The 26,059-nt window shown below is 44.4% G+C and overlaps 1 protein-coding gene across 5 annotated transcripts in view; it reads left to right on the top strand.

Annotated features, from left to right (window-relative positions):
- arhgap21a (Rho GTPase activating protein 21a) overlaps positions 1-26,059 on the top strand; it is a 108,282-nt gene that overhangs the window by 11,796 nt on the left and 70,427 nt on the right. For 3 of the 5 annotated variants that reach the window (XM_031836095.1, XM_031836096.1, XM_031836092.1), the window contains exon 1: positions 3,228-4,125. The exons of the other annotated variants lie outside the window; for them this stretch is intronic. In XM_031836095.1, coding sequence (XP_031691955.1) covers positions 4,042-4,125 — 84 coding nt within the window. In that variant the 5' untranslated portion in view covers positions 3,228-4,041. Of the gene's footprint in view, positions 1-3,227; positions 4,126-26,059 lie in introns of those variants that run through there. 5 annotated transcript variants of the gene reach the window in all.

Here is a 26,059-nt window from a genome sequence, read left to right as displayed (position 1 = left end):
ATTAGCTACATTTACGAAATGGCAGCTTTTCATTGGTCACACCACATTTTTGATTTTGCCAGTTAGCCTAATGGCTATTTTGAAGGGTTATGCTCATAGGGAGCAGAGCAGTCATTTCCGAAGTCAGTCATGGGTTGTGATTATGTACCTGGGGGAGAGTGCGGTGGTTACAGGGGCCAATGGCTATGAATCCTCCCACTTTGTTGATGCGATGCCGTGGATGGGGCCCCGAGTGGGTCATCCAGTCTAGACATGGTGAGTGGCCAGAGTGACCTGCCTGACACCAGTGTGTTTTGTAGCCTTCTGACCCACAGTGGTCCCCTGAACGTGCTACTGCCTACACTGTCAGACACCTCTGACATATGTTGATCCCCAAACCTATTCCTCTGTCACCTACATCCATTCCACACAGAGTTATCACAATAACTAACAATAGAAAGATGGGTTATGGTTTCATAAGCTGATTCCAGCCTTAACATGCTAGATACACTCCTGAGCATTCTTTCTTTCACATAGGTCTAAAGTCTGCACCAATGGGGCTAGAGGTATAGCTTGGCAGTGTTAGTGTGTGTTGGTTTTAGCTATCCCTATGCACACAGGCTATTGGATTGTTGAGCTTTTCCCTTCAGGCAGTGGCAAGCTGACATCCTGTGGTTCTCTAATTTATTGTGTGCGTGCGTGTGTTGTAAGGTAGTATAAAAAATGCATGAAAGCCCTGTAGCCCTCTACTCAATCTCATTGTCTGCCACTGTTAGGCTGGTAATTAGTCATGGCCTCGGTAATTTCAGTTCTGATGTGAGCATCACAGGTTTCAGTGATGAAACTGTTAATGTCGCAAAATAATAACCCTCTGGATATGATAGAACATCAAGGGTTCCAGCAGCACACAACTCTGCATATTCACCCTTCAATAATCCAGTGCTCTCATATTCTTTTAGCTAATCCAGTCTCTTGGGTTTTATTGGTTTTGTTTTTGAGATACTGAGTAGAGGTCGACCGATTTTTAATCGGAATGGCCGATTTGAATTGGGGCCGATTTTCAAGTTTTCATAACAATCGGCGTTTTTGGACACCGATCATGGCCGATTACATTGCACTCCAAGAGGAGACTGCGTGGCAGGCTGACTACCTGTTATGCGAGTGCAGCAAGGAGCCAAGGTAAGGTACTAGCTAGTATTTGGCCAGGTCGCAATTATAAATGAGAACTTGTTCTCAACTTGCCTACCTGGTTAAATAAAGGTGAGAAGAAAAAAAAAAAGTAACGTATCTTGTAAAAAACAATCAATCTTAACATAACCACTAGTTAACTACACATGGTTGATGATATTACTAGTTTATCTAGCTTGTCCTGTATAATTGATGCGGTGCCTGTTAATTTATCATTGAATTACAGCCTACTTTGCCAAACAGGTGATTTAACAAGCGCATTCACGAAAAGAGCACTGTCGTTGCACCAATGTGTACCTAACCATAAACATCAATGCCTTTCTTAAAATCAATACACAAGTATATATTTTTAAACCTGCATATTTAGTTGCCTGCTAACATTAATTTATTTTAACTAGGTAAATTGTGTCACTTCTCTTGCAACAGAGTCGGGGTATATACAGCAGTTTGGACCACCTGGCTCGTTGCGAACTGTGAAGACTATTTTTTTCCTAACAAAGACAGCCAACTTCGCCAAACGGGGGATGATTTAACAAAAGCGCATTTGCAAAAAAAAAAAAAGCATCGTTGCACGAATGTACCTAACCATAAACATCAATGCCTTCCTTAAAATCAATACAGAAGTATATATTTTTAAACCTGCATATTTAGTTAAAAGAAAGTCAGGGAATATGCAACAGTTTGGGCCGCCTGGCTCGTTGCAAACTAATTTGCCAGAATTTTATGTAATTATGACATAACATTGAAGGTTGTGCAATGTAACAGGAATATTTAGACTTATGGATGCCACCCGTTAGATAAAATATGGAACGGTTCTGTATTTCACTGAAAGAATAAACATTGAATTTTTTAAATTATAGTTTCCGGATTTGACCATATTAATGACCTGTGTAGTATTATAGTAATACTGTGTAGTATTTCTGTGTTATGTTATAATTATGTCTATGATTTGATATTGGATAGAGCAGTCTAACTTGAGCGGTGGTAGGCATCAGCAGGCTCATAAGCATTCATTCAAACAGCACTTTTGTGCGTCTGCCAGCAGCTCTTCGCAATGCTACAAGCATTGCACTGTTTATGACTTCAAGCCTATCAACTCCCGAGATTAGGCTGGTGTAACCGATGTGAAATGGCTAGCTAGTTAGTGGGGTGCGCGCTAATAGCGTTTCAAACATCACTCACTCTGAGACTTGGAGTAGTTGTTCCCCTAGTTGTTCCCCTTGCAGCGTGATGGGTAACGATGCTTCGAGGGTGGCTGTTGTCGATGTGCTCCTGGTTCGAGCCCAGGGAAGGGCGAGGAGAGCGACGGAAGCTATACGGTTACACTAGCAATAAAGTGCCTATAAGAACACCCAATAGTCAAAAGTATATGAAATACAAATGGGATAGAGAGAGTCCTATAATTCCTATGATGACTACAACCTAAAACTTCTTACCTGGGAATATTGAAGACTCATGAAAGCTGGTGGTTCCTTTTAACATATGTTCTCATGCGCATGTTCTGAGCAAGGAACTTAAACGTTAGCTTTTTTACATGGCACATATTGCGCTTTTACTTTCTTCTCCAACACTTTGTTTTTGCATTATTTAAACCAAATTGAACATGTTTGATTATTTATTTGAGGCTAAATTGATTTGATGGATTTTATTAAGTTAAAATAAAGTGTTCATTCAGTATTGTTGTAATTGTCATTTTACAAATAAATATTATTATTATTTTTTTTTTAATCGTCCGATTAATCAGTATCGGCTTTTTTTTGGTCCTCCAATAATCGGTATCAGCGTTGAAAAATCATGATCGATCGACCTCTGATACTGAGATAAGACTGTTAAGAAAAGACGGTTTTGACTGGATGTTTATTTTTTACTCGGGCGAGAAACTTTGGACGTGCTCCGTCTGTTTTGAGGGTGGGGCTGCGTCACTCCTTTCTCTTGCTCTCATCCAGGGAGTATTCCTCCTGTGAAGAAAATAGATTTATGCTAAAATTAGTAAATAAATATATAAAGGAAGGAAGCCGGTGAGAGTACCCGCATTGCCTGCAAACTGCAGAGTCACTCAGGACTCCTCTGTGGAGGCAGATGCACTGCAGAATCCTCTCCGTCTCACTCAAGAAGACACAGCTAGGAGCTTCTTAAGACTACCATCTTTCATAATGACTTTTACATTTGACAGTATAGGTGAGTGGGCACAGTTGCAGTGACTCTTACCTGTTCTCGTCTTGCTGGAGTAGAGTTGGTTTCGGGACTGTCAGCAGCGGGGGGAGGTAGAGGACTTGTGCCTTCTGTCCTAGTCGGTTTGGTGCCCCTCTGACGCAGCACCCCTTCCGATCGGTGCAAGCTATCACAGCTCCTCCGACTGCCTGGCACGGCTGCAGACACCGGCACCGAGAGTCACAGCACAGCCTGCTGAGAAGACTGTCAAGAGGGGAGAGAGAATCTGCCTCCCAGGACTCTGCAGGTGTAGCTCCCAATTCTGTCACTCGTAGGTAACCATGGAAACTCCTGTCCATCAATTTAGAATTGGACCGTAACCAAGGAGTGTTGATGTCTCTCTTGTCACGGCAACAGACACCAAAGTCTCTGAGGATCTCCTGCATCCCATCTTTTTTTTGTGGTGTATTTATGTGTTCACTGGTCCTGCAGTGTACTAATGTATGTATTATTAAGATAGTGTTAATGAGCTTTGAAGGGGATGCCCACATCTGACAAAATACCCGCTGGACGCACAGATGGGCATAGGGATGCTGCCGCCTCCTGACGACGTGTTGTCCACCCTGTCCATACCTCCTTCTGTGCCAGGACACCGGAGCACGATTGGTAACAGCCAGGGTTGGGGGACACACAGTTGACACTGACACCCCCCCGTAGCTAATCATGGCTCACCTCAAGGTGCTGGACTGCGTGATGAACAACAACTGGAGCGCTCTCTGTGACCTGTACTGCGCCTGGAGCAATCAGGTCGGTCCTAACTCTCTCTGCTAGCTCCTTCCTTAGATGTTCTGTGAAGTTGACAACGTGGCATAGAGACGTTACTTCGTCATTGAGAAAGCAGCTTTGATGCAGTGTGGCATGGTTTATACCCCCTTTCTCCTCGCAGCTTCACTCTCCTGTCCCTTCTCAGCCCCTCTCCTCTACTGGTGTCTAAGAAAGGCACCCCTGACACCTTGCATACTTCTAGCTCTATTCGCTACTCCAGCGTGGCACGGGAACCAGTAAACCGGTGTCATGGTGATCTCTGGACCATTACCCTGTACTGTAGCGCTGCATAGTTAAAGTTACATTGAGTTGTGCAGTATTTATGTGTGACGTCTGTTTTTATTTTGGGAGCAGCACTGCAGACTACAGTACTTCCTCTCTGTGCAACGTGTGTGTGTGCACGTGCATGCTTGATCTGCTGTAGGCTATTTACTGTAGTGCTGTCTGTGGACTTGTGTGTGCGCATTTGTCTCGTGTTGAATTGGGCACTCTTCTGTGGCAGGCTACTTCAATCTTCTCACTGCAAAAGCAACACTGTACTTATTGTTCCCAAAATAATTTTTTTGTGCCTTCTCCCGTGTGGAGTGACAGCAGGGTTGCTCTCTCTCGCCCCGTCCGCTAATTTAATTTTAGCCGCACTGAAAGTTGTTTGTGTCCCACGCCGAACTGACAGACCTCTATTTGCTGTGTGCTGCTGCCGGCTACGGCCTTTGAAAACGGCCTTTGTGTACCGGCTGCACCAAGGCTTCATGAAATATTCAGTCAGACACCTGGCCATGAAGGGAGCAGATAGAGAAGCTCTATCCCCATCTTATCACTCCACTAACCCTCACTCTTAGTCCCTTCAAAGACCAAGAAATAATGCGTAACAATATAACGTTGATCTGTGTGTTACAAAAGGCAAATATCCCCTGTGTGGTATTTCAATATATTGGCCACTTAAAAGAAGATTAGTCACAAACTCCGGCTTTGAACTTGTCCTTTTCTTTCTTTCTTTCTTTGCCGGACGGCCAGACAACGTTCCAGTGTACAGTGGGGTTCAATAGAGTGATTCCTTTCATCCTCTTTTTAATGCAGGTTTTCTGTGCCCTCGCTCGGCTCCCTTCCTGCTAGATGGGGATTAGGCTGCTCCGTGTTTGTATGGGGCTCTGCTTCTTTTGTTGAATATTCAAGACCACACTGCAAAACCAAAACTTGGAATATCTCATCGGAGATCAAGTTCCAAGGGGAGACACAACTCTTTTCATCAGCCGACAAACACATTGAAATACAACAGAGACATTTGCCTTTGTTGTCCATCTGCATGTGTATGCCTTCTTTCACCTTAGTGCGCAGGGTTAAACAGCATTGTGGGAGTGTGTGTGTGTCACAGGGCACCTTGTCACAGCCCTGCTCTGTCAAACCTCTGATCTCTGATAGAGGAGGTGGATTAATAATTCATAGTGGGGCCCAGCAGTGAGCAGCCCAATTAGCTTCCGTTGCATCTGGGGGGGCCCTGGGGAGCAGAATTGGCCCACCTGCTCTCTGTCGTGTGTGTGTGTGTGTGTGTGTGTGCGCGAGCGAGCGAGGGATGAGTGTGTATGCGATGGGCTGGGTCTTTGTCTGGACCTCTCTGGAGGATATTCCTCACGCTACCTACACCCCCCCGCACCCCCAGGACCACACCCTCACTGGAGGGAGCGGAAGATGATGCCCTCCGGTGCAAATACATGGGGAGAAATTTAAAAACAAAGGAAAGTGAAAGCAATACAACAGACCAGGCGGGATTCTAGTCAACATGACAAACTAGGATAACATTCCAAACAACCAACCTGGGGGGAGACTCCTCCCACTCTGTGTTGGTGAGCTCACATTTGGCTCTCTGACTGTGCAGCCCCTGACACTGGGCCTATCCTGTGATTTTAAACTGGCCTGGCCCTCTCTCTCCCTTCTCTTTGTGGAGAGGAATTCCAGGCCGCTGGCCTGCACAATCGCCCAACAATTAGCATATGAATGCTGCTTAGGGGAAGTGAGCGCAAGGGTGGGAGGAGGGGAGGGGGGAGTCAAAAAAGTTCCAAATCGGTTGCAACACACTGAACAGACACTTGCCGTGTCAGAATACCCATACTTGCGCCCTAAATAATAGGCCGTTTAAGTATGTGGGGGGAAAGAGTTTAATAGTATGCCACGTTTTGAAAATGTAGTATACTTTAAATGCCTGGATGTCATACTGATTTTGACTTTCACAACAGCTGATCAAGTAGGTATGGGGATGTGCTTCCCGAAATTAACGAATAGCAGGAAGCAATGCAATCGATCATGACCCCATTATCAGTATTCAAAAATATATATTTTTGTACTAGGTACATTTTTGAAAATCGAGTGGTTTAAAAACCAGAATGTTATGCTAATTTCAGCTTTTCATCTCGTAGAATTCGATGCACACTTTCCACAGTGCACTGGATGAGGTGGGCTGCGAGTGATAGGCCCTAGTTCTTTTCAAGTAGCCAAACATCACAACTAGGCTACTTAATTGGGAACATGTCAAATAGCGACACTTCTACATTGGTGTTCAAATGTAGGCTAAGTAGTTTTTGTTCTCAAAATTATCATGAGTATTACATCGTAGGCTACATCTTTAAAGACAAGTATTTTATTTATGGGGGGGGGGGGGGGGGGGTGTTCTCATGTGTTTCTTGTTCTCTGGACCTTCATCGGAGCATTTAAAATAAAAACTAAACCATCTTTTGATTTCTGAATGTGTCAGCACCAGGGACTCGGAAAGTGGCTTCGTGATTGCTGTCATGCTTATCAGGCCTTTTGATTTAAGAAAATGGATTGTTTTAGTTTTGAAGGCTAGGCTACGTATTTTATTTTATTTATTTATGGATCAAAACTTAGCAGTCATTCTGATCTTGTTCCCAATGGTCAGTGCATTAGTTTGTTGCTGTCCAACGGTTCTGAATTTGCGACGCAACCGACTGTCCACGTTTTTGTGTGCAATAGGCTTTGATTTGAACATTTGAAAATGTTTGTGTGTACAAGACTTATTTTATTTATACAGTCCCAGTCAAAAGTTTGATACACCTACTCATTCAAGGGTTTTACTTAATTTTTTACTATTTTATATATTGTAGAATAATAGTGAAGACAACCAAAAAAGTGTTCAACAAATTAAAAATGTAAGTAGCCACACTTTGCCTTGATGACAGCTTTGCACACTCTTGGCATTCTCTCAACCAGCTTCATGAGGTAGTCACCTGGAATGCATTTCAATTAACAGGTGTGCCTTCTTTCCTTAATGTGTTTGAGCCAATCAGTTATGTTGTGACAAGGTAGGGGTGGTATACAGAAGATAGCCCTATTTGGTAAAAGACCAAGACCATATTATGGCAGGAACAGCTCAAATAAGCAAAGAACAACAGTCCATTACTTTAAGACATGAATGTCAGTCAATACGGAAAATGTCAAGAACTTTGAAAGTTTCTTCAAGTGCAGTCGCAAAAACCATCAAGCGCTATGATGAAACTGGCTCTCATGAGGACCGCCACAGGAAAGGAAGACCCAGAGTTACTTCTGCTGCAGAGTATAAGTTCATTAGAGTTAACTGTACCTCAGATTACAGGCCAAATAAATTATTCACAGAGTTCAAGAAGACTGCGTGAATCAGGCCTTCATGGTCGAATTGCTGCAAAGAAACCACTACTAAAGGCCAACAAACATGAGCAATGGACTTTAGACCGGTGGAAATCTGTACTTTGGTCTGATTAGTCCAAATTTGAGATTTTTGGTTCCAACGGATTATCTCCGGATGTGTGGTTCCCACTGTGAAGCATGAAGGAGATGTAGGTGTGCTTTGCTGGTGACACTGTTGATTTATTTAGAATTCAGGGCACACTTAACCAGCATGGCTACTACAGTGAAGGAAAAGTAGCCAACAAGTGCTCAGCATACTCAGCAACTCCTTCGACTGTTGGAAAAGCATTCCAGGTGAAGCTGGTTGAGAGTGCCAAGAGTGTGCAAAGACAAATGGTGGCTACTTTGAAGCATCTCAAATATAAAATACGTTTTAATATAACTTTTTTTGGTTACTACATGATTCCATATGTGTTATTTCATAGTTTTTATGTCTTCACTATTATTCTGCAGTGTAGAAATAAAAATAAAGAAAAACCCTTGAATGAGTAGGTGTGTCAACTTTTGACTGGTACTGTATGTTACAGCACGTTGGTTTCGGTAATAAATATGTTGAGATCGAACCAAATGATCTGTTTCTATCTTTAGTCATTTTTAAATAGGATCGATGGGCTTATGTGGGTTCCTGTTTAGGTCGAATGTGATTGCCGACTATCAGGCTGTGTCATACTGCTTACTAAACGGTACGTGACGATGAGTACATACTATGTAGTACGCTAGTATGGTTTTTCAGACATGGCCACTGGCGGCTTCAGCCCTGGGCCAGGCAAATTGCCCATGTTCCATCATCAACAATAACACATTGTTGCACATAATCAATTGTGAAATGATTGATTTGTTGAGAACCTCGTTAACTAGATCCTGAATGAGTACCTGCTTAGAAACCCAACAGACACTGACTGTAGCCTGCTTTGACTTGCTGTGTCAGTGGTAGAGGTTTGAATCGAGTATGTGTGTGCGCGCCACAGAGTAGCTCCCGTTTTGTGTGTTTGCACGGTGTGTGTGAATGATTTAAAAGCAGTTTACCCAAGCGTATAACTGTTGTGATACCCCCCGCTGTGCGGCTGAGCTTTGCGTTTACCAGACAGGTGCATGTCTGTGTTTTTAAAGCACAATGAAACAAATAATTCTGGTTGAAAGAGAAGGCACCTGAGCTCCAAACCCATTTCTGATCTCTGTGAATGGCAGGCCCTTTAACTGTTCTGTATCTAAGGGCTCCACATTTAAAGACAATGCAGTGTTTGAAGTATTAAGGATACCAGGATAAATTCTTATCAGTTGACTGCTTTTAATATGTCAGTCTGTACTGTATTTTTCCTGTACACTACCTACACGTAGGCTGCCGCTATCAATTGTTTAGGTGCTAGTTGATAAGCACTACAACCTCCATTGTGAAACACTCGGCTATGTACAAAAATATTGCTGCATTTTATTTTATTGTGCCGTATTTTTAAGTCTGATTAAAAATAGAATCTGAAATTACGTTGGGCATTGCCAGGGCACTCACGATACTATCACGATTCTATATGAATTGGGATACTGATCAGCGTAGTGTCCAGAGGCCAGTATATCAGGAGACGTGGAGGAGCCCGTAGGAGGGCAACAACCCAGCAGCGGGACTGCTACCTCCGCCTTTGTGCAAGGAGGAGCAGGAGGAGCACTGCCAGAGCCCTGCAAAATGACCTCCAGCAGGCCACACATGTGCATGTGTCTGCTCAAACGGTCAGAAACAGACTCCATGAAGGTGGTATGAGGGCCCGACGTCCACAGGTGGGACTTTTGGCATTTGCCAGAGAGAACACCAAGATTGGCAAATTCGCCACTGTGCTCTTCACAGATGAAAGCCGGTTCACACTGAGCACATGTGACCGACGTGACAGAGTCTGGAGACGCCGTGGAGAACGTTCTGCTGCCTGCAACATCCTCCAGCATGACCGGTTTGGCGGTGGGTCAGTCATGGTGTGGAGTGGCATTTCTTTGGGGGGCCTCACAGCCCTCCAAGTGCTCGCCAGAGGTAGCCTGACTGCCATTAGGTACCGAGATGAGATCCTCAGACCCCTTGTGAGACCATATGCTGGTGCGGTTGGCCTTGGGTTTCTCCTAATGCAAGACAATGCTAGACCTCATGTGGCTGGAGTGTGTCAGCAGTTCCTGCAAGAGGAAGGCATTGATGCTATGGACTGGCCCACCTGTTCCCCAGACCTGAATCCAGTTGAGCACATCTGGGACATCATGTCTCGCTCAATCCACCAATGCCACGTTGCACCACAGACTGTCCAGGAGTTGGCGGATGCTTTAGTCCAGGTCTGGGAGGAGATCCCTCAGGAGACCATCCGCCACCTCATCAGGAGCATGCCCAGGCGTTGTAGTGAGGTCATACAGGCACGTGGAGGCCACACACACTACTGAGCCTCATTTTGACTTGTTTTAAGGACATTACATCAAAGTTGGATCAGCCTGTAGTGTGGTTTTCCACTTTAATTTTGAGTGTGACTCCAAATCCATGGGTTGATAAATTTTGATTTCCATTGATCATTTTTGTGTGATTTTTGTTGTCAGCACATTCAGCTATGTAAAGAAAAAAATATTTAATAAGAATATTTCATTCATTCAGATCTAGGATGTGTTATTTTAGTGTTCCCTTTATTTTTTTGAGCAGTGTATATTTTATCGTGATTTGAAGTTCCAAAAGTATTGCTCAGTGTATGTTTGATGCAGAGAGACGATAGCATGAGAAAATGAGTTTTGATCAGTCATGGAAATACAAGTGCTGAAAACATGTCTCACTAAAAAAATTAATGAACAAGCTATAGGATAAAACATTCCAGAGTTTTGGGGTCAGGTACAGCAGACTGGTGCTAGCTAACGGTAATTAGCAAAAATAAAGAAGTGTATTTTTACAAATTGATACTTTGAGTCAAAATGTAACTATACACCCCCCACCCCCACCCCATCACTAGTTATTACCCAACTGTAACATAATAGATTACTCATCTCATCATGCTACCATCTGGATGACATTCTATTCTCTCTCCCAAGACACTGCTGTTTCTTTGCATTTGACTGACTGTCAGTCTCACTGCCCTGGATCTCTGCGTGCTTGTCATAATAGGAACCATCCATCTCAGTATCTGTGTGTAGGGAAGGAGGATGCACAGAATGCTGATTCACCTTCTCCCCCCCCCTCCCTCCAACGTTCCCTCACTCTCCATTCCCTCTTGAGATGGAGAGAGAGGGATTTATGGTGGTGGTAGTAGCAGCAGCAGTGTACTGTAATTAACTCATCAAGCTAAGCTCAGGTCCACCATAACATCTCCATAAGATTCCCTGTCTCACCTATCCCCGGAGCTGTGTATTTCTTCAACTGTAGAATAATGCTTGGTGTTTGTTGTAGCCTACACATTGGTCTTGTCCTCTCACTGAATAATGCTGAGTGAAGAAAATGTCTGCGGCACTGCCTGTGTCAGAGAGGGAAGCACGGGCTCTGAATGAGAAGTAGCCCGACGATGCTGCTGAGGTATGCTAGCTGGGCGACGAAAACCTCCCTTAAAGATGCAGCTCTCTTTGGCGCAATGCAGGCGGACTGGGAGGAGCTATTTGGAATGGGTTGGACATATTTGGAGTGTGTGTGTGGGGTTTTACAACTGTGTTAGTCTGTAGAGACCTCCACCTTGCCCAACCCCCACCACCTCGCTCAGAGGTGAGAGCGCACTGGTTGTAAATATCACAGGCGTGCTGGGAGAGTAGGAGAGTGTAGCCATGACAACCGGGTGTGTGACAACGGAGCTCTCGAATGTGAGCTCTGCCCTTGCACAGAACATCACCTGCAGTGTGTGTGTGGTTGCGTCATGTGAGAGGGTCATGAAAAAGGGAACAACAACTGCCTCTCCTCCTTGGTAACAGTGCTGGGCTTGCTAGAGAACACACCAATCACACTCATGTTAGTTGTTCGTCTGGTTTGTCAGCAAATGATATAAACAAAATCTTATGCAATAGTGTGTATATATATTAGTGTTTTCTATACTGTTTATGATAATGCTCTGCTTGCCCTTCATCACAAAGTCCTCCCTTTTAGCTCCATGCCTAACCAGAGAGGGGAGGGGAATGGGGGGTGACGGGCACATTTTCCTGTGTTTTCCTCTCTCAGCCTTGAGGCATCCCAGTAAAGGAGGTGTTAATTGGTTGTCTGCTCTGTGCCAGAGCGCGCTATTGGACTCTGCGTATAGAGAAGCGGCGACAAACAAGGGGAATAATGCTCTCTGTTCTCTGTCTATATGCTTTGTTCAGAAGGACGTCACCCCTATTAACATTCAGATGGCATACAGCAGGGATGTTCAACTAGATTCAGCTGCGGGCCGAATTTGTTTTTTTTCTTGAGTGGCTGGTCATGGGGCTGGAACTGCAAATTGATTGCAAGAGTTGATGCCCAAACAGATATAATATTTGACTAAAACGTAATCATTTCAAACCTTGCTTACCTTTGTATACAATCACAAACACTGTATATCTCTCCAAGTGTGGGAATACATTGGAACAGATTTCCAAAATTAAAATCACTTGGAGCTGATTTGCTGTTTTTACAGTCTTTTATATCCAACTTAGGGATGGGAATTTCTATCAATTTTGCTGCTGACTAACTGACCCTCATTAACTGGTCAACAAACGATTACATTTTTTCCAAACAGTAATGACGTGACCAACAGAAAATACTATCAGAGATCTGTATATAATGACGAGATGCTTATGTTTCTGCCCTAACAATGGGGGGAGTCCCAAGACGGGAAGGCAAGCCTACCATCGTAGTCAAAAGGCTATAGCCTGTTATTAAACATGGAGCTCCTGTAATGAAGCAGCTAATTAAATGTAGTTTTCAAACATTTGCCCAAATGTAATTCACGTAAACACTGTTCTAAACTGCGTACCTAATGCGAGCGTTTCCATATGTGACAGAGAGGAAAATCTCTGTTAGAAAGAGGGGGAATCTAATAGCAACTACTATGATGGGTTGTTAATATGACTAGGATTGTGCCTTTGGCTTCTGCACAACGAAAGGAAGTTGATATGAAAACCGTTGGAACAGGAGAGAAATGCTGGTTAATGGCACGAGGAAGTCTTTATAAAATAATTACCTCCACGTTTCTATGGATGGATTTTGGCTAGGCTACTTTGAAGCAAGGTTAGACATGCCTCATTATTTGAGGTGAAGTGAAACGTTCAGGTTTCAAGCTCACATTGCAAAGTGGTGGGTGAAGCGCTGATAGTCAACCATAGACAGGCTATAGTCTATGCATCCGAATGGGAGGAGCGCATTACGAGTTGAGATGGAGAAATAAAAATGGCTCCTTTAAAAAAAAATAAAAAAAATTGTAGCCACAAGATTTAAACAAACGATTACATTTAGAATTCTTATTTGTTGCGCAATGACTGGGCTTACAAAAGCAGGCAGTTCCACTCCTCAAACTAAGCACTGTATGCTCGGTGCCTGAGATAAACAAGATACATAACGACTAACGAAAATAGACACCGCGCCTATTTATTTCCGCAAAAATTATGCAAATGAATCTATATCCATAGACCAGTAAGCATGACTGGTCAAGTGTTTTTCCGGCGACTAACCGATTTTAACGGTTAACCGTAAACATCCCTTATCCAACTGTTATTAGTATTTTTATTTTGCTCAGAAAACTTTAATAAAATGACCCGCGGGCTGAATGGCCGCCAGTTGGGGAACCCTGGCATACAGGTACAGACATGCTCCTCTGACTGTGATGGCAATGGGACGGTTCATCAAGAGTGATTGAAATGTCGAAATGAAAGGTAATTTTAAGAGGCTTCTTATTTTTTTGATTTTTTTTTTGTTGCATCTCTTATGTATTAGCCTCGCTATTGTGAATCTGATTCTGTTCCTACGGTCTGTCTGAGCCAAATGACATCCATCTGTGCTCTTGCTGATTTCTGTCCTATTATTTGTGCTTTTAAAGGGCCAGTGTGTGCATGCCAGAGATAATGGCTCACCAGTGGAGTATTTACTGTCTCTGCTGCGGACCCTCCCTCTCAGACAGCCAAGGCTCCATGACGAGATATGGGAGGAAGTCAGGAGAGCACGGGGGAACGAGGGGCTACATTGGGGATGGGTTGAATTGAAGCTCAGTTCAGGGATGAGAGCGAAGGAGATTTGAGAGATGGAGAGAGTGCAAACAGAGGCAAGTTAGGGTTTAGCGAATAAAATACTAGAGGCAGAAAGAGGGAATAGTGAGGAACGAGAGGGAAAGGGAGGACGAGAGGAGGAGGGTTTATTCTTTCCAGCTGAGCCTGGGTGTGGTCATTATGGGCCTGGGGACCTGCTGTGGCTCAGCCTGCAGTTTGGAGCCCAGATATTCAGTTTCTGACCTATCTGCCAAATAACTCTGTGTGTATGCATGTTGCTTGCGTGTGTGTGTGTTTCATGTTTGCATTTGTGTGTGTGTGTTGAGTGTTTGATATTTTGAATGAGCGTGCTTTGCATGTTTGCTCCTGTTCTGCATTGAGGTGCTTTCTGGGCTTTGTTTCTATGTGTACTTTGCTGTTTGTCCTCATCTCTCTGAGGGTCACTCGAGGTAGACTGACATGGCTGGCGTAGTCCCGTCAGCTGTTGTCATCCAGTACAACCCAGCTCATATTTGCATTCTGAAATGGAGCAGACCCCACCCTGCTGACACCCTGTTATCCCCTGACCTCTCTGTGTGTGTGTGTTCTGTCACTACTCATAACATTAGAGGTATATAGATAAGTGAAGAGATATTTATTCATTTCTATTTGAAAGTAATACAGTGCCCATAAAAGCATAAATGAGTACCTCCCTCTATGGCTGTAGGAAGCATGCAGGTAGCCACATGGCCTGTTAAAAAGAACCATTTGTGAAAGCGCCAGTTAACATTGCTTGAATTGTTTTATATTATATTGAACAAAAATATAAACACACCATGTAAGGTGTTGGTCTCATGAGCTGAAATAAAAGATCACAAAAATGTTCCAAGTGCATAAGAAGCTTATTTCTCAAAAATGTTGTGCACAAATTGGTTTTACATCCCTGTTAGTGAGCATTTTATCCATTGCCAAGATAATATGACCACTTGACAGGTGTGGCATATCAAGAAGCTGATTAAACAGCATGTTTACACAGGTGCACCTTGTGCTGGGGAAAATAAAAGGCCACTCCAAAATTTGCAGTTGTCACACAACACAATGCCACATGTCTCAAGTTTTGAGGGAGCGTTCAGTTGACATGCTGACTGCAGAATGTCCACCAGAGCTGTTGCCAGAGAATTGAATGTTCATTTCTCTACCATAAGTCGCCTCTAATGTCATTTGAGAGAATTGGGCAGTACGTCCAACCGGACTCACAACTGCAGACCACCCCACCCCAGGACGTCCACATCCGGCTCCTTCACCTGCGGGTGCGGAGGAGTATTTCTCTCTGTAATAAAGCCCTTTTTGTTGGGGGAAAACTTATTCTGATTGACTGGGTCTGGCTCCCAAGTGGGTAGGCCTGTCATGTGAATTCCATATACTATTTAAATGAACTGTAACTTAGTAAAATCTTTGAAATTGTTGCATTTTTGTTCAGTGCAGCTCACTTGATTTATGATGCTACTCGTTTCAAATTAAACATATAGGGAAGAGCTGCGGCTGTTTTTGCAGTTTTGGTTACTTTCTATGTCTGCTTTTTCACATGTGCTCAAGGTGATCTGTTGACCTAAATTTCTCCCTCTCATTGTGGCTATGCTCGTTAAAATCGCTCCGCAATGCAGTATCTCATGTTTTAGGGTCGCACAACTCGGCCAATGCACTACTTTCCCAAGCCCTATAACAAACTCTTGGTACTGCGGTGGAGGAATCAGACTCTTTGCCGTCCTGCGGCGTAATTGGCGGCTGCGGTTTCTCTTCTTTATCCCGCCATTATTTCATTAAGCTGTAAAACACAACGCTAACAAACATGAAGAGCGTACATGTCATCTCCTGTTGTGAAACTGTAAAGATCACCGCAGTTGCTCTTGTATCACGCTCCATCGGTAGTCTGCGATGTCTAATCTGGTTTCCATTTATACCTTCAGTGGACGTGGATGGTTCTGCTCGCTGGGTGCTGCCTGTAAATAGCTCCCCCTGCTACAGTTAGTCTAGCCGTTTGGAGAGGTGCGTGATCTCTGGGAGGCTAGAGGATTACAGGTTTGAAACCAGTGAGCACAGCTAGTCTGTGAAGAGGTTTTAAGGGACATCTCCACTCTTTTAAGGCAGTGTGACTTAGGGTCTTGAGACATTACAATGCATTTAAGTGTAGAACACTCCTGGCTTATCTGTATCGCAACCTAAATAGAATGAGGGTGCATGAAGCACTGGGCTTTAGGTAGGATGGGGATAATGGGTTCGTTGAGGATAATGTGGTCAGTTGGGGATAATGGGTTTAAGGATATTGGGGTCAGTTAGGGCTGCAAGATCAAGTTGGGATGCAGGTGCAGCAGGCACAGTTAAAGCCATGTCCGAGACGCAGTGGGTAGATCCATCTGAATGAGTGCTTGATCTGATTGATCACTGGAAGCCTTACAATGACGGCCGCATGACATTTTGCATGAGCGCATGCATAGGCACACGTGTGTATATATATTTCGCGTGCGTGCGCTAGGCTATATTCTTGGCCTGCTTTTCCAGTCACAACATTCCACTGGCCATATCTCAGAGGGCCACAACTGTTTTTAATCAGCTAGGTCACGAGACGCTCCAGATGCCTTAGCTAGCTTTGGGACCCGAGAGGAGAGGAGGGGAGAGACTCCTAAAATTCGACATATTTGTGCCCCCTTTCCTCTCCCCTCTACATTGCGTCATCCTCCTCTGAGAGCAGCGTTGGCCGGCCTACACATACTGGCCCTGTGTTTTCACCACATGACACAATGCATTTCTATACTTTCCAGCTTCTGCTAATACTTTCCATCATACTGTGTCATTAATATTTTTGAAAGGAGTGTTGTGTGCTTTCAGAGACTCTGAACACAGTCTATAGAGATGTACTTGCCCAGTGTTTCCTGTTTTGAATAGTTGTGACTTTTGCATTGGTGTATGGGGCAGGTGCAACCAGCGATTGTCCTTTTTTTCTTTATAGAACAAAATGGTTTGAAATTCAGCCATCTCTCGTATGACTAGCTAAAGTTGTCTTTTGTGTACAGTGTAGAGGTCGACCGATTTAATGATTTTTCAACACCGATACCGATTATTGGAGGACCAATTTAATTAATCGGACGATTTTATTTATTTATTTGTAATAATGACAATTACAACAATACTGAATGAACACTTATTTTAATGTAATATAATACATCAATAAAATCAATTTAGCTTCAAATAAATAATGAAACATGTTCAATTTGGTTTAAATAATGCAAAAACAAAGTTTTGGAGAAGAAAGTAAAAGTACAATATGTGACATGTACGAAAGCTAACGTTTAAGTTCCTTGCTCAGAACATATGAAAGCTGGTGGTTCCTTTTAACATGAGTCTTCAATATTCCCAGGTAAGAAGTTTTAGGTTGTAGTTATTATAGGAATTACAGGACTATTTCCCTCTATACCATTTGTATTTCATTAACCTTTGACTATTGTATTTCATTAACCTTTGACTATTGTATGTTCTTATAGGAACTTTAGTATTGCCAGTGTAACAGTATAGCTTCGGTCCCTCTCCTCGCTCTTCCCTGGGCTCGAACCAGGAACACAACGTCAACAGCCACCCTCGAAGCAGCGCTACCCATGCAGAGCAAGGGAAACAACCACTGCAAGTCTTCGAGCGAGTGACGTTTGAAACGCTATTAGCCAGCCATTTCACTTATGTTACACCAGCCTCATCTCGGGAGTTGATAGGCTTGAAGTCATAAACAGCGCAATGCTTGATTCACAACGAAGAGCTGCTGGCAAAATGCACGAAAGTGCTGTTTGAACTAATGTTTATGCGCCTGCTTCTGCCTACCACTGCTCAGTCAGATACTTAGATGCTTGTATGCTCAGTCAGATTATACGCAACGCAGGACACGCTAGATAATATCTAGTAATATCATGAACCATGTGTAGTTAACTAGTGTTTATGATTGATTGTTTTTTACAAGATAAGTTTAATGCTAGCTAGCAACTTACCTTGGCAACAAGAGGCAGGTTGCTATTGCTTTGGACTAGTTAACTGTAAGATTGCAAGATTGGATCCCCCGAGCTGACATGGTGAAAATCGTTCTGCCCCATGAACGAGGCAGTTAACCCACCGTTCCTAAGCCGTCATTGAAAATAAGAACGTGTTCTTAACTGACTTGCCTAGTTAAATAAAGATTAAATAAAGGTGTAAAAAAATATATATTAAAAAAAATGCAAAATCAGTGTACAAAAATGTTATGAAAACTTGAAATCGGCCCTAATTAATCGACTATTCCGATTAATCGGTCGACCTCTAGAACAGTGTTTGCCATGTGTTGAATGATAGGCTTACGAAGCCACATTCTGTATGCTGAATTGGACCGCTCACTGTAAAGCTCCCTGGCCTCATTGCAAAGTCAGGCGCCACGTCTATGAGCTGGTTGGTGTTGCACTGCACTGGCAGGTTTGTTTAGGAAAAGCACAGCTGACCTGGTGTGAAGAAGGAGGCGGCGCAAACAGGAACCCAGATGGAGTGATGCCTCTTCGTTGTCACCATAAGTTCCCTTCAGGTTTGACGTTCCCCTGCATTTGCTTGGGGGACTTCTGAATTTACCGTAAAGTCATTTACTCCTTGAAAGAATGTCAATTTCCCCCTTATGTTGCTCTAAGTGCACAATCACTATTATTATTATCTGTGTATCGTTTTAGGATGTCTCAAACTTTAATTCTCACCATGCTTAGCAATGATTTGCCCATTTTTGAGCGTTACCTGGATACCATAGTACTAATTCCCTCTTCCCCCCTCTCCACCACCTCTCCTCTGTCTCCCCTGAAGGTCTCACGTTACACAGGCTGATGTTGCCCGCGTAGACTATAGGCCGTAAGCTGTATATAGCTGCAAACACACCATTCAGTCAGGATGTAGGAGCCTACTCAGTGTTTTCCCTAGAGTTCTCCTAAAGAGTGTAAATGCCCTTGCAGGCACAAGATCTCGGATAGGCAACCCACCCCAACTTACTAATGGTATGAGAAACATTGCTGTATGGCATGTGTACTCGGTAGGGATTGCTGTATTGAGCAGTCCGCAGGCAGGCCTATAGCCCTGCTGCCCTCTGTTCTAAAAGGATTACAGTGGTAGGATACAGTAGGCATGGCATCCTGGCGTCCCTTTTGCCGGCAGCGTGTCATCAAGCTTAGTGATCTACTCTGTCCATCTGCCATATTCTGTCCAGCTTCCGTCCTTCCACCATGCGTTTATCCTTCGTTTTCTCCCCTTTACTATCATCACAACTCGACATCACTCACTCGTTCTGAATCTCACCCTATTCTACCCCTCTCTCATTCTACCGGTTTGATCTCTGAATGCTCTCTCTCCTTCTCTGATCACAATCCTCTCTCCTTGGTCACTTTCTCTCCATCCGCTTATAGTTATTCCTCTTCAGCCACTTATACTAACTGCATTCCCGGTAACCAGTATAACCCCCCCCCCCCACACACACACACACTGCTACCACCTGCTGAGCTTGCCCTGCCAACTCCAGGCTAACTCCTGTTACGTTAGCTCCACGTGTGTTAGCATGCACACTGCCTAGGTCAGAGAAACCATTGGCACTGTTACCCCACAAGCCCTGTTATTGACTGTGGCCAAGGTCACTGCCCTCTCCTCCTTAATCTCCTCCACCTTCTTCCCCAGTCAAGCAAGTTGAAGACCGGAAACGTGCTTGGTGGGATGAGAACGTGCCAACTGCTAGTGGAGATTCTTGTATTTCCATAAGTGTGTGGCATTTTGCATAATGAAAAGCTGCTGGCTCGAATAGGTTGGCACATGTTGAAAGTTTCCACGGTTGTATCTATTTTGTCAAATTGAGTTGAGTGAAATGATGGAGTCTCCCTCTCTCTCCCAAACCTTTTGTCTAAACGTTTCATAGCCCCCAGGGGAAACAACACCACTCATTACTCTACTGCTTACTGTAATTCTCCAATGTCACATGTTTAGTAGAGGAATTTTGTGTCTTACTAACATTTTATATTCCAAGCAAACATCCTAGTCTGTGTGAGTGTGGAGGCTGTTTTAAAGTTTTGTTAATCGTTTTTCATGCTTTCGGTAGCCTAGTTTAATAGTGGATTCACACTGCGATTAATATTTGATTGCTGTTAGCATGCACTGTGATTTACAGTACACAGAAGTACAAATCTCAAGCCCACATTAGCCTTTTAATGCTTTGAATTGCTGATTTATTGTAGTTACAGTATAGTTATGCAATAACTATCGATCTTGATGAACTTACATTTAAGTGCATGACTGCTTGCATGTATTTTCTGGCTGAAGCACGGCATTGGCTTTGCAGCTCTGTGTTTTGTGGAGTAGAACTGGTCCTATGAGGAGAGAAGTAGAGACTGCAATGCAGTGCCGTCAGTGCTGTCCAATCATAGAGAAGCACCTCCCTGTGCTGCAACCCACTGTAAAGAAGGAAGCAGGTCTTATCATTTTAGTCTGGACTCTACCCCCAACACATCCCCCCCTAAACCCTAACCGTACAACCCCTCTCCGCCCTGCTTCTCTGCACCGAGGGACTGTTTGAGAGTTTGCTGGAGTTGGATGCGTGGGTTTGACCCAGTCGCTATCTCTCTCCGGCCCTTTCTGTCCAGTCTTCATCCACTCTCTCTGCCACCAGATTGATTAAAGGCAGATGTGATGCTTAATCAGTTGCTCACGCTCAGCCCCCCATTTCATACACACCCCTCCCCCTCTCTCCACACGAGCAAGTGGCTCTCAGTAGAGTGAGCTGGTGGAGCCATCTGGCCCTCAATCTGGGGCTGCAGGACATCCAACAGCTCTCTGTTGTCTTTGTCCCGCCGTATCTCTTTCTCTCTGTCTGTGTCACAGTCTCTCGCTCTCTCTCTCTCTCGCTCTCTCTCTCTCTCGCTCTCTCTCTCTCTCGCGCTCTCTCTCTCGCGCTCTGTCTCTGTGTCCTCTGTCTCTGTGTCCTCTGTCTCTGTGTCCTCTGTCTCTGTGTCCTCTGTCTCATTGCTGAGTCACAACAGTGGTCACTTACTACTGTGACTAGCTACTTGCGGACTGGATGGAATGGAAGCACAAATGGGTGGCTTACTTTCCTTATCTATCTGACAGAGTTCCAATGGAATTGACCCTCTATCAACCCTGATCAAAAAGCTAACCCCAGGGAGAATGGTGTTACCTGGTGTAAGGAGGATTCCCTTTCTCCCAACATCCCCCGTGAGGAGGGGGCTTAGCCAGATCAGTGACTAGAAGACCATAAGACCACAGTGGAGAAGCAGCCCTGATGACTGCCCTGCCTGCCTCTGGCTACGTCCTCTCCTCCTCATATCAGTCCGGGAGAACCATGGAGAGGTCCTAGTCAAAGCTGGAGGAGTTGAAAGTCAATCACAGGACTAGAATATTGACTTATTGAGTGAGAAATTCTTTGTTACTATCCTTTCTGGAGGTTTTGTTTGAGGGTGAGGTTGGGTTGTTGTGCATTGAGTCTGACTACTAAACTTCTCCTTCCATCCACACCTTTACCATGGCACAGTACAGTCTCATTCTGTGCGTCACACCCCCGTCTGAGGACGTTGACCTTCTCTCACTCTCCCAGTGTGCTTCTTCAAGGGCTAAAGAGCTTGATAAAGAGCTTGTCAACCACAAATGTTGCACCTATAGCGATTGAAAGCTATAGTTTCACCCCCTGCTTATTGAATACATACACCAACTAAGCCGTGATAAACACTATCTTTTTTGCCACTGTCGAGTTCATGTATTAGAGGGGGACATTTATTGGTTTGCAACATAAGCCTGGTACCCACAGTATTGCAGCCAGGTGAGTAGCAATCTCAGCTGGTGAGTGAGATGAACTTTCAGCAGGTGCATTCCCAGAATAATTACTCATTCTTAACAGTACATTTGTTGTACCAGCACAATGACCGTATTGTTTGGTCCGATATCACATGCAAGGCTCTGTGTGCTTTGACTGACTGACCATCATGACTGACTGGCATCGTGTCATCATTAAACTTGAGAAAGAGAAGTTAACAAAGAGTAATAGCTGCGCAAATAGTGTAATAATTTTTTTTTTTGTAATAAACATTGTTTTCGGGAACACCCGACACACACAGGGTAATGACTCGTCGGCACTACGGTCGGGAGAATACGCCCCCTAGTCAAACAGCGGAGCAAACATTCAAGTGAATCATCCCTGTGCGCCGTGGGGAAGGAGATGGGGAGAGATTAAATGGCCTTTTCTTCAGCTCAGCTGGCCCAGGTCCTGATTACATAACCAAAGCCTGTTGAACACAGACACACACAGTACACCGCCTGGGAAAGGAAGCCTATGCTTCTATTGTGGGGGTGAATCGAAGAGCCTGCTTCTCATGTGGGTTATAATAAAAGGGTTGTACGACATGGTTGTGTAAGGTATGTTGAGCGAGAAATGTTGTGTGTGTGGTGTGTTCATTGACACCCGTTCTGCAACCCATTATGTTACTATATCCAGAAAACGCACACACTCGCTCACTGTCATGCTTTGACCATGGCTTCGTCTGCTCATCAGCAGGGAGCACCTCTGCCACAGCACCTCCACAGTGTGACGCAGAACCTCTGGTGAAAGACGACATTCTTCTCTCCTCGGCTCATACAGGACATTACTGTTTGGTCAGACCTGCCCCCCACCCTTTTAAAACTCCCCACTTTCGTTTGTCTTTCTGTCTGCAGTGTTTTACATGAACCTGCTTGAACCCTTCAATGAACTGCAGTCTTGGCTGACTTTAGTTCCATCTAGCTATGAACAATCCTGTCCAACTTATGGTTCACCATGGACCAAACCTTCAGCTCGCTGCTACAACAGAACAGACACCATCTCTCAGGCAGCTCCACCCTGGCCCCTACACAGCCCCACCCCTGGCGTCAGCCCCAAGGCTGCAACCTTTCCCATAGTTATCCCCCTCTAGTTTTACTTGTACTTTAATACTTGGCTGATCATTAAACCCTGAATTCAATGAGTTGACCAACATTTTCACAATTCTTAGTGTCATAAATAGGATTCATGACATTTTTGGGGGATGGCCAGAACTCTGCTAGTCTGGGAATTCCTTGGTGTAATCGTCAGTCATTCTCCAACTTGGGCTACGTCCTCCACCACTCCCAAGCCCCCCAGTTGGATCACCACTTCCACAGCCTCTGGCCGAGCTCCGTCCCCTTGTCTTTGAAGGGACTCTTTCCTCCAGTGAGAAGCGCCAGCAGACAGCAGTGCAGACATGACGCAAAAACCCACTGATTACAGCGCAGCTAGTTCACAACACACAGGCTATAAATCAGACCTGTATCCACCCCAGGAAGACTCTAGTCTCCTCAACCCTGGAGGAATGCTGAGAGTGCAGCAACAAGGAGGCAGTGTTATATCAGAGAGGGGGGAAACGTGCCAGTCTGCACTTCTCATTGAAAGCCATTGATAACAGCAGAAGAATGATTGTATCATTCTTTTATCAATGGTAAGTAGGCTTCAGAGAGAGGGGTACTAGTTCAGTTTTCACCCCCCCCCCCCCCCCCCCATCTCTCGGTCTGTGATGTTATTGACACAGCAACTAATAAGAAGTAGTCACTTAGATTAGCATTATTTTGATGCTTTGTTGAAGAGTATGCATTTCAAGTCTTTGACGTTTGTGAAAGGCCATTTACTTCGATTGTGTGCCTGCGTTCACCGTAAATCCCTCCGACACCAATTGTCCAACAAAAGCCAAGTGACGTGGTCACGGAGCGTTGTCTACGCATGCAAATCAACAGCATCCGTGATTTTAAGTCACTTCGATTTTAGTCTGAGAGCTTGGAAGCAGAGCAATATGAAGTGTCTAGAGAAGACGTAAATTAGTGCACACCCATTGGAGAGGAAAGCTCAGTGAAGGAGGAGGGAAGACTGTTCCATGTGCTCTTGCCTAGGCTTTGTTTACACAGGAAGAAACACCGTGGTAATTTACCGGGAGGTTAATTCCTCTATTAGACACTTCTGACAATATTAATGACTCAATTCCTGGTGATCATCGGAGTAATGTCTCTGATGGAGCTAGCACGCCACTCCCTGGGTATGGCCTCATCTCCCTCTTTTTCTCATCCCTCTTCTATAATACCAGTGTAATTTACAGCTCCAGGCTCTCCTGTGTTGTTTAAAGGCTGTGTGTGTTGGCTCCAGTCTGGTCCATCCCATCCAGAGCCTGCATCTAATCAGAACCAGCCCCTAAAGTTTTCTTTAGCCCCTTTGTTAAATTCAGTCCACTACATGAACCCCCCCCCCCCCCCCCCCCCCCAAAAAAAAAGAAACCCCCAACATTTTAATAGTCACTCTTTGCCCGTTTAATTCAGGTATTAACTATTTTGAGAAGATATGTCATGTATCAATTTTTCTCTTTTCAGTGGACCATTGTTTGGAATCTCATATCTACTGAAAGAGGCCTGGTAGGTAGGTAGGTAGGTCAGGGACTTAGCGTAGCTTTGTGGGCCCTGTCCAACTCTGAAACAGACTGACATGCAGGCCACTGGCCTTGCTGGATTTTGTGTGATCTCTCTATCATGTGAGATGACTTTCAGCCCTAATGACGTCATTCAAAAGATTAGACGTTGCTGCTGCACCGTCGGCTAAAGCCCTGGCCATGGGCCCTCAAGAGAAAGATCACCAAGGGCCAGACACAGGGAGGGCTTCATGTCAATATGAATATTTAACACACCATCATGGGGCATATTTTTAGAGCTGAGGAATGTCTCGCTCAAACTACTCATGAATTTTTGAATCGCAGTCGTAAATATTTCACCCGGTTACCAAAATAGACACCCAAGACACAGCGGGTGACATGGATGGCATTTCTCTTCTGTGCTTATGTGTGAGCAAGTCCGTGTCGGAAAAGTACAAGGGAGGCTGACTGTCCATCTTGTGTGTATATATATATATATATATCAGGGAACTTTTATATTTGGCTGCTAAATAAGTTTATATTTTTCCAATTGCTTTGCTTCCATGTAGATTAATCACTTAGACTAGATGAACCTTTATATAGAGAGATGAGCACTTTGTGACATCTGCTGATGTAAAAAGGGCTTTATATAAATGTGATTGAATTTGATGAGGGTCAAAGGCCTGTCTGTAATACCTTGCTCCCAAATAAATAAGGACTAATTTGGAACTGATCAGACTAATGGAGATGGCTGTATGATTTTCCTCTCTGAATGTGTCACCGTTCCTCTATAACTACACATCCGTCAAGCATGCGTCTAGAATGGGTGGACCCCCCCTCCCCCAGCTATGCAAGAAATGCATCATGGATTCCAGGTCATCTTACACGGCTCCTATATAAGGCCCTTTATGAAGCACACGTTAGCTAATGGTAACATGGCGGAAACCCTCATAGACAGGTCTTTCAGGCTCCTGGAAAACCTGAGGCAGTCAGTATACACAGGAAACATCCCATACATTCTCTCTTTCGGGTCTGTCGGAGTGCCCTAGCTGCTTGAATCAGACCTTTGTGTGTGCGTCAGTCTCTTGATCGACGATAACTGCAGAACCTCTCCGCTGGGGAATATTGATACGTACACACCATGTTGTATTTCTATCTCCACGTATTGTCATTTGGAAGGGTCTGTTTTTCTTTGGAGTTCCCCTACCGTAAGTGCTGAATACATGTTACTTTCACTTCATAAGCAGTAGACTCAATTCCAGGCCCTTCTCCTCATTCATTCATTTTTCACCTCTCTCCCTCATTGTGTGGCATATCCCTCGGGTGCAACTGTCTGAATGAGAACGTAATAATTAAACCTCATCTGCCAGGGCTTTTTTTTTGACACGGGGGGGTGTCATCAGAAACATATTTGCCTCTTTTCTGGACGAGAGCAGCTGCTGCCGTGGAGTGAATGAGCGGCCAACTGAATGCATGATTGGCAGAGGCATTTGTCAGGAGGTGTCTGGGGAGCCCGAGAGACAATCAGCCAGATCAAGCAGGGGGTTCTATGGAACCAAGCTCGCTAATACAGCTTCCTCACGTGAGCCTCCCCTGGCTGGAGGTCTTTGTTCCTCCCTCTTTCAAGGCTAATGTCC

The sequence above is a fragment of the Oncorhynchus kisutch genome, linkage group LG11 (assembly GCF_002021735.2).
Source record: "Oncorhynchus kisutch isolate 150728-3 linkage group LG11, Okis_V2, whole genome shotgun sequence".
In the NCBI taxonomy this organism is placed as follows: Eukaryota; Metazoa; Chordata; class Actinopteri; order Salmoniformes; family Salmonidae; genus Oncorhynchus; species Oncorhynchus kisutch.
This window is presented reverse-complemented; position numbering and strand designations above follow the sequence as displayed.